The sequence below is a fragment of the Salvelinus sp. IW2-2015 genome, linkage group LG7, assembly GCF_002910315.2.
Source record: "Salvelinus sp. IW2-2015 linkage group LG7, ASM291031v2, whole genome shotgun sequence".
Classification (NCBI taxonomy): domain Eukaryota; kingdom Metazoa; phylum Chordata; class Actinopteri; order Salmoniformes; family Salmonidae; genus Salvelinus; species Salvelinus sp. IW2-2015.
Window position 1 is genome coordinate 20,171,807 of NC_036847.1, and position 13,121 is coordinate 20,184,927.

A 13,121-nucleotide genomic window follows, 5' to 3' on the forward strand; every position below is an offset into this window, starting at 1 on the left:
CGCAGTCCAGGTGAATAATGCATGAGCTGGACGTTGGCAATGTGTGTTGGTGGAGAACTTTCGTTGTAGAGAGCAGAAGGAGGGAGCGTAATCTTTTCATCTGCACCATTCAGACATGCTGCCGTCATTACCTCAGCAGGTTGCCCCCAGCCTGCCATTAGAATAGCCACGGTTATTACCATTAATACAAGCTAGAGAGCTGGCTGCTCACTGTCTGCCAAGCATCCAGCACAGAGAGAAGACGCCCCCACTACTCTGCTCTCTTCTCCTCTCCATGGCTGTGGTAGGATAATCCTCCTTCTCAGCCTGGATCTGATGAAGAGAGCGGGGGGGGGCGAGAGAGCGAGGGGGGAGAGAAAGAGAGAGAAAGAGAGGGGAAAGAGAAAGAGAGAGAGGGGGGAGGGAGAGAGAGAGAGAGCGCAAGAGGAGGGATAGAGCGAGAGAGATACAGCGAGAAAGCGAGTACCCCACCCACGTCCACGACAGAGAGCTGGGCCTAGTGAGATGAGAGCTGCTTCAAGGCACTGTTAAATGTTGCTTTTAAGGAGAACATATCTCACAACAATCATTTACCCTTACATTTATAATGCAATAGCCATCTCTTTCTTTCTCCATGTCACGTCATTCCAGTGACTGGAGGTATATGACTGTCCTTGTGCACTACTAGCCTGTGCCTAGCAGAGGAAAACGTATTAGGGAGACTATTGGGATTGCATAACATGAGAAATGGCAGACTGACCACTACAAAGCCCAGCCAAGCCAAGGGAGCCCTGTGTGTTTCCCCTGGCCTGTGAGCCTGTGAGGGCGGGAGAAGCCTGCCTGCCAGCCTAGCCTAGGTGATTATTATCAGAAATGCACACTCACAATCTCCCTCCCTGTGCAGGCCTCGGCTCCGCCCTATCCCCGGCACCAACCCCAGCCTCTGCTCCGACCTCAGCCTCGGCTCCGACCTCAGCCTCGGCTCCGACCCCAGTCTGCAGCCTCCAGGCAAGGAGTCCCGTGAGGACAGGGGTGACACACCAGGCGACAGACGACAGCCTCAGGACTATATAAATCAATTAGAGCCGGAGGAGAAGGGAGACTCCCAGCAAACAGAGTGACGGTCCGCAAATCCCACACACCGGCCTAATGATGTGGCAACAGCAGCCCGGGTGGCCCGGGAAGAGGGCTGTAGCCACATCCATAAAGAGACAGGAGGAGAGAGAGAGAATAGAGAAGGATGCCGGGAGAGGAGGGAGAGGGCAGATAGAGGGAGTGTCAGAGGGAGAGGAAGAAAAGAACGAGACATCTCCACAGATACATCTGCGATCTGAAAAGGCCTATGAGGTTAGGTGCTTCCGCTATGACTCAGTTGAGTCACAACAGAGCTCTTACAACAGAATGTTGTGGATGTGTGAGTCAGTGTGAGAGTGTTTCTAATTTAGATCTAGCTGGGGTGGGTAGACCTCCACAGACAGCAGCTCTGAGGAGGGCTGAGTGGCTGCTCTCTCTACCTCCCTCCCTGCAGCACATACTGTATGCTCCAGTCTCCAGGGACAGACCAGAGAGAGCCTTTCCCCCCTCTCTCACACACATTCTGGATTCATGAAGCTAAAAACTGAAACTTCACTCAGAAAGAGGTGCTTTACCAAAATCAACATCATCACAACTATCATTCATTCACACACTGAAAGGAGAACGTACTGAGTTGATGCAGGCTAGTTCTTTGTTGAGCAGCCAGGGAAGTGACAGTTTCCCCTCTCCTCTGTAGCAGGACTGGATGCGTTCCTTGATCTTCTCCTTGATGCGGCGCAGGGTGAACAGGCATAGGGCTGARTCCTTGGGGGGCTTGGCCCGGTTCTTCTGGCCCTGGGCGAACACCGTGAACAGCACCTCCTCCTGCTCTGAGATGCCCAGTGAGCGCGCCAGCTTGGTCCCGGGACGGCTGAGGTAGGCATCCTGCACCAGACGGTACTCCACCCCGTCCTTGGTGCAGCCGATGGGGAACTCCACGTAGGAGTAGAACTTGGGGTCGTCCACGCAGAGACGGACGATCTTAGAGGTGAAGAACTGCTCCCCGCTGGCGTCGGGCGAGGTGAGCTGGGTATCCAGCTGCAGGGTCAGATAGTAGACAAACTGTTCGCTGCTGAAGCCGTAGATGTAGTAGATGTCGAAGGCGGGGAACTTGGAGAGCGTGTCCGAGGGGATCTTGAGCTGCGAGGAGACAAACTCGTCCTGGTAGACGAAGCTGAACATGTCGGCGTTCTCCTCGTTGGCCATCAGCTTGCGGCTGGAGAGCGTGGGGAAGTACTCTGACTTGCCGTCAATGGGCGTGCCCACAAACAGCTTGCCGGCCTCTCCTCCGCTCCCGGCCGCATCTCCACCAATGACCACCCCAGACATGGTGCCAGCCTCGGCCACGCTGGACAGGTAGTGCTCCTTACGGTGGTGGGGCTCGCCCAGCTTGAACAGATCATCCAGCCTGAGGAACTGGCAGATCCCCTGGGAGGTGCTGCCGCAGGCAATCAGGCGGTTCTGACCGTAGTCCAGCAGCAGCAGCTTGTTGACGTTGCTGATCTGGGTCAGCTCGTGGGGGCAGGACTGGACCCCAGGAGGGGGGTAACACTTCTCATTGTCCACCACAGGGCCTGTCACGTGGCTGCGCAGCTTGGTCAGGTTGCTGGACAGCTTGAAGATCCAGTTGACCGCTCCCAGATACACCTCACCTGTCTTGTTGTGGACCACCAGGTGTGTGAGCCCCCCCTCTGGAGGGGAGAAGGACCTGAGGTCACTGGGGGTGGTGGCAAACACCCCCGACAGCAGGAGGAGGAAGGGAAGGAGAGGGCCTCCCAGGGGTGGGGTGGGGTGGGAGGTCATGTTGGGCTCTGCTAGGTGAGGAGAGGTTCCTGGGTGTGTGTCTGTGTTTCTTTTCCTCTACTGAAGCTGGCTGTCCTACACCAGGCTGAAGGAAGGGAGGGGCGGTGGAGAAGCGCTGGCCTGGCGTCCTCTGGGCTCTGTGTCTCTGCTCTGTCGTCTATAACATCAACCCCAGCGCCTCGGCCGCCAGCCCTGCAAAGGGAAGGAAGAACACACATTAGGAGACAGGATCAGGGAACGCTCTCTCCCTATCGACTGAACAGGGGTTTAAAAGCTCTGCCAGCCACACAGAGCGGTGAGGGCAAAAAGAAGTCAGAATACATAAACATTCATCAATTACAGTAGGGCCTTAGGGGGAATCCTATACAACATTTGATGAGCATGTCAGCCTGCCAGACAGAGTCTGACTAACACAACATAAAGCATTAGYCTGACAGACCATGGTGCGTCCTCATATATATTTTACACACATTGCCGGGATCCTCACCGTTACCTGCAGCCCTGCAGAGGGCCAGGCACAGTGTAGCAAGATGCAGCTAGAAGTACATCCACTACTGTGTACCGCGATATGACAGTTCACCCTTTCACCATCCAGAATGATTTATAATAGGTAAATGTATCATGACATTACACTCAAACAATTCCTAATATCGTCAACATGGCCTGAACATAGAGGGGGCAGGTTTACATGTTATACTGTACAACTGTGAGTAGTAGATGAAGCTGAGACTATAAAAGGACCCGAATGAGAAATAAAAGATTACAGACCCAAACAGAGGTTGTTGTCTCTCTCACACACACACACACACACACACACACACACACACACACAACCACAACACACAACAACACACACCACCAAGCACACAACACACACACACACACACACACACACACACACTCTCCAGGCCCAGACAGAAAGTCAATGACTGCTTTCATCTCCCAGTCCCAGTCAGCCATCATGACCTGCTGTATGAACCCACTGTTCTCCAGCCCATCAAGACAACGGACACATTGTGTCACGGTTGCAGTTGGTGTCTGAGGCACAAAACCTACCATCGTCTCAACTCAGTCATTCACCACGCACTGCCCCACTTACTGATGTAAAACGCTTCAGATTACATAGTCTCTCTCACACACACAAGCATGAATGCCTACACATTATAATCACAGATCAGTGATCAGACAGCCACTTTTAAAATGGTGACGTTTCAAGGGCACTAGTCTGAGATGTTTCTCTGGAGATATCAAAACGATAGTATAGATCACAGGTCCATCTACAAGGTGCATAACTATCACAACATTCTATCACTTTAARGAAAAATAAACGTTGTCCCTGAACCAACATATGACGATGCTTTGACTGAACTGGGAGGAAAAGGCAGCTGTTTAATGTCTTGAGGAGACTGAATTAGACGCTCTGAAGATGTTTCAAGAGAAAAGAGTGACAGAGATGGAAGAAAGGATTAGAGAAGAGAGAGAATTTGAGTGGAAGAGAGATGGATAAGGAGAAATCAGGATAGTGATGGAGTGGTCGTTAGTCTTCATAACAAAACAAAGCCTTTTCCTTCCCGAGAGATGGAGGATGTTGGTGATGGCTGCTATTAGCCAGTCAGTCAGTAATGCACCTGAACTCACAGGGCTGTGCCTGGCGGAGGAAATGCCAGGCAGGAGAAATGAATCAATTGGCTGCAGAGAGCGGAGCAGAGGGAGGCTGAGGCAGGTTGTGTTGTAGACGGACGGACGGACAGCTGGGCTGGGCTCAACCTGCCTCCTCAGATAGCGACCCCTGAGCCACAGTGCCGCCAACACTGATTTATTGCTTGTGGCATATCAATTACAGCACCGGCCACAAAACTGGGGCCTCATACTTAAGCAAATGTATACACACTGCATCTTTAACATGGAGGTCATATCAGAGTCTGGGTGAGGGAGGCAAGCCACAGACAACACCTCACATAGGAGAGGAAAGACTCCATCCTTTACTGTCTATCAATGTTTGGCAGATACGCAAACAAACACTTATGTATGCACACACATAGAGTGTATGGACTCCCAGGCATACAGAATAAACAATTAGGCTGCATACCTGTATGTTACTACTGTCAAACACAGACACATACAGTCTACTGGAGGTATTACCTTTAGAGGCACATGGAAGTATAGGGCAACATCCGTGGCCCTCTCCTAAAGGAGGTCCTATGGCAGATCAGAACCCATTACTTCAGAAACTTCCACAACATGGAACTTCTATTTACAATTCATCTCCGAGGCCTACAGACAAGGAACTAATAGTTCAAATCATATTCACCTCACACTCCTCTACTGGCATTTCACAGGTCTCTGGAGGGAGGGAGGGAGGGAGGGAGGGAGGGAGGGAGGGAGGGAGGGACGGGAGATTGAAGGAAAGACAGACCTGAGATGAGTCCCGAACACTATTGCCTAGCTTACCAGCTGCCATACTAGTATGTATGTTCACAGGGCCAAGCCTCTCAATCCAGCCCAGAAAAATCCATCATAACAGGAGATTGTTTCCGATGAGAAGGCAGAATCACCATATCAGCAGCAACACAAGTCAATCTGGCATAAATGTCCCAAAGTAACGAGTGCCTCCGTCAGGGCAGGGACAAGGAGGGAGGGAAATAAATAGTGTCTTCACTGGGAAATAAAGAGCTGACAAAGACAGCAAAAAAATACAACTGCCAAATACGCAATTTGAGATATTAAAACAATTTTCAGTTTCAAGTTTTAATGTCATGTGCACAAGTACAGGGAAATGTACTTGCTTTCTTGCTCCAAACCAAACAATGCAGTAATCAATATCAATGTAGCACTAAAAATACCAAGGTAGAACAAAAACACAAGAAATACAAATAAGAAATAAGAAGAACACGAGAAAGTAAGATAGCTATATAAAGGGTCAGTTCCTGTGCATGGATACTGCAGTGTAGGAAATGGTCCCTTTCCCAACAGTTTGCAAATGAGTGTTGAAAAACAGGGTTAGGAAGCAGACAGTGTGCCGTTATTTTATAGGGTTCAAGTTCAGATTGTGATTATTGGAAGGAGATTTAATGGGAAAATCTGCGACCAAACTAACCACATGTGAAAAGCAAGGGTTAAGTGAGGGACATACTGTACATATATTTATATTGTGTATGTTTTGATAAGATTCATAGAGTGTCTTTTTGTGGTGAAACACATTGATATCTCTGTTAGGCTGGGCTCTGGGGCAGGCTGGGCTCTGGGGCAGGCTGGGCTCTGGGCAGCTGGGCCTTGGCTATGGCTGGCTCTGGCATGGCTGTGCTCTGGGGCAGGGTGGCTCTTGGGGCAGGCTGGGCTCTGGGGCAGGCGGCTTGGTGTCAGGCCTGGTTCTGGGCAGGCTGGGCTCTGGGGCAGGCGGTGCTCTTCTGCTTCTGTGCAGGGCGGGGCTCTGGGCACTTGGGCTGGGCTCTGGGCAGGCTGGGCTCTGGGGCAGGCGGGGCTCTGGGCAGGCGGGCTCTGGGCAGGCTGGGCTCTGGGGCAGGCTGGCTCTGGGCAGAGCTGGGCTCTGGGCAGGCGGGCTCTGGGTGCAGGCTGGGCCATGGGGCAGGCGGGGCCTCTGGGCAGGCGGGGCTCTGTGTAGGCTGGGCTTCTTGGGGCAGGCTGGGCTCTGGGCATGGCTGGGCTCTGTGAGCGTTTGCGGGCTCTGGGCAGCGGGGCTCTGGGCAGGCTGGCTCTTGGGTCAGGCTGGGCTTACTTTTATCTCTATGCAGGCGAGGGCTCGCAGGCCGGGCGGTATTTTTTTCTGGGGCAGGCGGCTCTGGGTAGGCTGGGCCTGTGCAGTGCTGGGCTCTGGGGTACTGGGCTTGGGCATCGGGTAGCTGGGCTCTGGGGCAGGCTGGGCTCTGGGGCAGGCTGGGCTCTTGGATGGTCTGGGCTCTGGGCAGTGCTGACTGAGCCATAAGGACATGGGCCATTACAGCTGTAATAGTAAGGCTGTGAGGCTGGCTGTGAGGCTGGCTGTGAGGCTTTGCACTGATGGCTGCTGTGGATTGCTGCTGTTTCCAGTGTGGCTCTGCTTGGCTTTTCATGCAAGGCCCTGAGTAAGAAAACTTGCGCTTTTTACACTGTACTGCATTCCATGCCTGACACAGTGACTACACAGACAGCTGCCTTCCACACACACAAACACCTACCCGCTCCTCGCAAGACACCAGGCCTCCACATCATTCACACAGACACACACACACTTGTGTTTTTCAGGGATTAGCGCAGACAAGAGGTTTCTCCCATCACCGGATACATCGACTCAATGCAGTCAGTTGGCCACTGGAGCAGCCAGCAAGCTAGGCTCTCAATCCTGCACACGTGTACACACACTCACACACCAACAGCTTCATGGGGTAACAGGTGCTGACACAGACACAGCCTTCACAGTGATAAGGCTGGGAGTTAGAATCTTAGGATGATATGTACAGTAAGTATGTACAGTAAGTATGTCAGTATGTTGATATTGTGAAATCCTCCTGAGTTGAGGGATTTAAGGATCAATATATTCTGAACCTGACTGGACTCATTCCTCACGTCCACACCACTGCAGACCAAACACAAGCACTATCAGACCAAAGACAGTAACTACAGACCAAAACATACACTACAGACCAAACACAATGCACCTTCAGTATCCAAACACACTGCACCTTCAGACCAAATACACACTGCACGCCATGACCAAACACACTGGCACCCAGCTCAAACACACGTACACCTCAGACCCAAATACAGTACACCTCAGACCAAACACACTGCACCTCAGACCAAACACACTGCACCTCAACCAAACACGGTACACCTCAACCAAACACACTGCACCTCAGACCAAACACGGTACACACTCAGACCAAACACGGTACACTCAGACCAAACACTCACGAGCTACCTCAGACCAAAACACAGCAGTATCTCAGACCAAACACGGTACACCTCAGACCAAAACACCGAGTAACACTCAGCCAAACTACGGTACACCGCAGTACCAAAAACTCGCCGATACCATCAGACCAAACCGGTACACTCAGACCAACACGGTACCACCTCAGACCAAACACGTACACCTCAGACCCAAACACACTGCACCTCAGACCAAACACGGGACACCTCAGAACCAAACACGGTACACCTCAGAAACCAAACACACTGCACCTACACGAGCCATACACTCACCTCAGACCAAACACGGTACACCTCAGACCAAACAACTGACCGCAGTACCAACACGGTACACCTCAGAATCTCAAACACGGACACACTCAAACACACTGCACCGCGACCAACACGTACACTCACAAGTATCACAACACGGTACACCTCAGACCAAACACGCAACCTCAGACCACACAAACTGCACCGCAGACCAACAGTACATACAGACAAAGACATACAGTACAGTACCAACACGGTACACCTACAGACCCAAACACAGTAACATACAGACCAACACAGTACACAGCAACCAACCACGGTACACCTCAGACCAAACACAGTACTATACAGACCAACACAGTACCAGCATACCAAACACCGGAAACACACTCAGACCAGACTACAACACATGCACCCAGACCAAACACGGTACACCTCAGACCAAACACGTACACTCAGAACCAAACACATCGCACCATACAGACCAACACACATCACCTCAGACCAAAACACGGACACCCATACAAACACGACTGCACCGCAGACCAACACGGTACACCTCAGACCAAACACCGCACAACCTCCAGACCAAACGACACTGACCGCAGTACCAACACGTACACTACGACCAACCGGTCACACCTCAACAACACGGCACCACCCTCCAGACCCAAACACACGCACCGCAGACCAACACAGTACACTACAGACCAAAACGTACCCAGTACAGGACCAAACACGGTACCACCCAGACCCAAACCACAGTTACATACAGACCAACACAGTACACAGCATACCAACACGGTACACTACAGACCAAACGCAGTACACTACAGACCAAACACGGCACACTAGACCAAACACGGTACACTACAGACCAACACAGTACACAGCATACCAACACGGTACACTACAGACCAACACAGGTTTTGTACTGTGTGTGTCTGTATAGCAGGAAGTTGATCTGTACCTTGTTGGTATGCTGTGTACTGTGTTGAAGTCCCTCCAACTGAAACCTAAGGTTGGTACCTGTTCCCTCCGTTGGGTACTATCTGCAACCTGTACGGGTTGTTGTGTTTGGTCTGTAGTCGTAGCGGTGGTATGCTGTGTACTTGTCTGGCTTTAGTTGTACCGTGTTGGTATGCTGTGTACTGTGTTGGTCCTAGTGTGTACCGTGTTGGTATGCTAGTTGATGCTCTGTGTTGGTCTGTAGGTGTTGCGTGTCGTTTGGTCTGAGTTACCCGTTGTTGGTTATGCTGTTGTTACTTGTGTGGTCTGTTAGTTGTACCGTGTTGGTATCTGTATGTATCTGTGTTTGGTTCTGTTAGTGTAACCGTTGTTGTGTTATTTGCTGTGTGTACTGTGTTGGTCTGTTAGTTGTACCGTGTTTGGTCTGAGGTGTTACCGTGTTTGGTATGCTGTTGTACTGTGTTTGAGTCATGATCGTGTGGTACCTGTGTTGGTGTTAGTGACTGTTGGTACTGTGTTGTCTTAGTTGTTTGTGTACCGTGTTGGTTGCTGTGTACTGTGTTTGTGTCTGTAGTTGTACCGTGTTGGTGGTGCTTGTATGTGTGGTCTTGTAGTGTTGTAGTTGTTTTGGTCTGGGAGGTACTGTTGGTATGCTGTGTACTGGTTGTGTCTGTAGTGTACCGTGTGTGGTATGCTGGTGTACTGTTTGGTCTGTAGTGTACCGTGTTGGTATGCTGTTGTACTGTGTTGGTCGTGTGTACCTGTTGTGTTTGGTCTGTGTGCGTTGTTGGTCTGTAGTGTGCTGGTATTGTTGTCTGTAGTTGTACCGTCGTTGTATGCTGTGTACTGTGTTCGTTCTGTAGTGTACCGTGTTGTCTTAGTGTACTGGTTGGTCTATAGTACCGTGTTTGTCTGTAGTGTACTGTGTTTGGTCTAGGTATCTGTTTGGTTCTAGTTGTACCTTGTTGTGTGTGTGTCTATGTTGTGTACCGTGTTGGTTCTTTAGTGTACTGTTGTTTGTCTTGTATGTGTTACTGTTTGGTTCGTTGTGTATCTGTGTTGTCTTGGTCTGTAGCTGTACTGTGTTGGTTCTGTAGTGTACCGTGTTGTGTGGTAGTGTTAGTCCGTGTTTGGTTGTGGTTACGTGTTTGGGTCTGTAGTGTACTGTGTTTGTGTCTGTAGTGTACCGTGTTGGTCTGTAGTGTACCGTTGTTGGTCTGTAGTGTGATCTTGTGTTGGTCTGTAGTTGTACCGTGTGTTGGTCTGTATGTGTACCTTGTGGCTGCGGGTGCAGTTGTGTTTGGTCTTGCAGGTGTAGTGTGTTTGGTCTGAGGTGCATAGTGTGTTTGGTTCTGAGGGCAGTGTTTGGTCTGAGGTGTACCGTGTTTGGTCTGAGGTGTACGTGTTGGTCTGCGTCAGTGTGTTTGGTCTGGTGTGCAGTGTGTTTGGTCTGAGGTGTACCGTGTTTGGTCTGCGGTTACCGTTTCTTGTTTGTACATGTGTTTGGTCTGGTGCAGTGTGTTTGGTCTGAGGTGCATTGTGTTTGGTCTAGTGTTGCTCGTCTTGTGGTTCTGTATGTGTATTTGTCTTTTGGTCTTATGTTTACTGTCTTTGGTCTGTGGCATTGTGTTTGTGTCTGCAGTTGGTAGTGGACGGTGAGGAATGAGTCAGTCAGGTTCAGAATATATTTGATCCTTTAATCCTTCACTCAGGAGGATTCACATTCAACATACTGTACATACTTACTGTACATTACTTACTGTACATCTCACTCTAAGGATTCTAACTCCCAGCCTTTATCACTGTGAAGGACTGTGTGTCTGTGTCAGCACCTGTTACCCCATGAAGCTGTGTGTGTGTGTGTGTGTCACACGTGTGCAGGATTGAGAGGCCTAGCTCTGCTGGCTGCTCCAGTGGCCAACTGAACTGCCATTTGAGTCGATTGATCGTGATGGGGCAAACCTCTTGTCTGCGCTAATCCCTGAAAAACACAAGTGTGTGTGGTCTGTGTGAATGATGTGGAGGCCTGTGTCTTGCGAGGAGCGGGTAGGTGTTTGTGTGTGTGTGTAGGCAGCTGTCTGTGTAGTCACTGTGTCAGGCATGGAATGCAGTACAGTGTAAAAAGCGCAAGTGTTCTTACTCAGGGCCTTGCATGAAAAGCCAGCAGAGCCACACTGGAAACACGCAGCCATCCAGCGAGCAGCATCAGTGCAAAGCCTCACGCCAGCCTCCAGCCAGCCTCACAGCCTTACTATTACAGCTGTATGGCCCATGTCCTTATATGGCCTCAGTCAGCACTGCCCCAGAGTCCCAGCCTGCCCAGCCCAGCCCCAGAGCGCACTGCCCCAGAGCCCAGCCTGCCCAGAGCCCAGCCTGCCCCAGAGCCCAGCCTGCCCCAAGCCCAGCCTGCCCCAGAGGCCCAGCCTGCCCCAGAGCCCAAGCCTGCCCAGAGCCCAGCCTTCCCAGCAGCCCGCGCTGCACCAGAGCCCGCCTGCCCCAGAGCCCACAGCCTGCCCCAGAGCCAGCCTAACAGAGATATCAATGTGTTTCACCACAAAAGACACTCTATGAATCTTATCAAAACATACACAATATAAATATATGTACAGTATGTCCCTCACTTAACCCTTGCTTTTCACATGTGGTTAGTTTGGTCGCAGATTCTCCCATTAAATCTCCTTCCAATAATCACAATCTGAACTTGAACCCTATAAAATAACGGCACACTGTCTGTTCCTACACCTGTTTTTCAACACTCATTTGCAAACTGTTGGGAAAGGACCATTCCTACACTCCAGTATGCATGCACAGGAACTGACCCTTTATATAGCTATATCTTACTTTCTCGTGTTCTTCTTATTTCTTATTTGTATTTATTGTGTTTTTGTTCTACCTTGGTATTATTTTAGTGCTACATTGATATTGATTACTGCATTGTTTGTGTGTGAGCAAGAAAGCAATTTCACTGTACTTGTGCACATGACATTAAAATTGAAACTGAAAATTGTTTTAATATCTCAAATTGCGTATGTGCAGTTGTATTTTTTTGCTGTCTTTGTCAGCTCTTTATTTCCCAGTGAAGACACTATTTATTTCCCTCCTCCTTGTCCCTGCCCTGACGGAGGCACTCGTTACTTTGGACATTTATGCCAGATTGACTTGTGTTTGCGTCATCAGTGATTTTGCCTTCTCATCGAAACACACTTCTGTTATGATGGGGTTTGCTGGCTGGATTGAAGGCTTGCCCTGTGAACATACATACTAGTATGGCAGCTGTAAGCTAGGCAATAGTTTCTGACTCATCTCAGTCTGTCCTTTCCTCAATTCCTCCCTCCCTCCTCCCTCCCTCCCTCCCTCCCTCCCTCTCCCTCCCCCCCTCCTCCCTCCCCTCCCTCCCCTCCCTTCCCTCCCTCCAGAGACCTGTGAATGCCAGTAGAGAGTGTGAGTGAATATGATTTGAACTATTAGTTCCTTGTCTGTAGGCTCGGAGATGAATTGTAATAGAAGTTCATGTTGTGAAGTTTCTGAAGTAATGGGTTCTGATCTGCCATTGGACCTCCTTTGAGAGGCCACGGGATGTTTGCCTATACTTCCATGTGCCTCTAAAGTAATACCCCAGTAGACTGTATGTGTCTGTGTTTGACAGTGTAACATACAGTATGCAGCCTAATTGTTATTCTGTATGCCTGGAGTCCATACTCTATGTGTGTGCATACATAAGTGTTTGTTTGCGTATCTGCCAAACATTGATAGACAGTAAAGGATGGAGTCTTTCCTCTCCTATGTGAGGTGTTGTCTGTGGCTTGCCTCCCTCACCCAGACTCTGATATGACCTCCATGTTAAAGATGCATGTGTGTATACATTTGCTATTAAGTATGAGGCCCAGTTTTGTGTGCCGGTGCTGTAATTGATATGCCACAAGCAATAAATCAGTGTTGGCGGCACTGTGGCTCAGGGGTCGCTATCTGAGGAGGCAGGTTGAGCCAGCCAGCGTGCCGTCGCGTCTACAACACAACCTCCTCAGCCTCCCTCTGCTCGCTCTCTGCAGCCAATATTGCATTTCTCCTGCCTGGCATTTCCTCCCCAGGCACGAGCCCTGTATCTCCTCCTTTGG

General features: G+C 50.3%; 1 protein-coding gene and 1 pseudogene across 1 annotated transcript; both read right to left on the bottom strand.

Annotated features, from left to right (window-relative positions):
* The window catches only part of LOC111966560 (plexin-A1-like), a 299,289-nt pseudogene that overhangs the window by 259,882 nt on the left and 26,286 nt on the right, over nt 1-13,121 (bottom strand).
* LOC139028019 (uncharacterized) lies at nt 6,216-6,926 on the bottom strand. The gene has a single exon (XM_070444328.1). It carries the CDS (start codon nt 6,924-6,926, stop codon nt 6,216-6,218), a length of 711 nt encoding a protein of 236 aa, XP_070300429.1.

What these genes read in the sequence shown, in the direction of transcription:
- LOC139028019 (XM_070444328.1), bottom strand. Translation starts at nt 6,926, where the DNA reads ATGAAAAGCCAAGCAGAGCCACACTGGAAACAGCAGCAATCCACAGCA.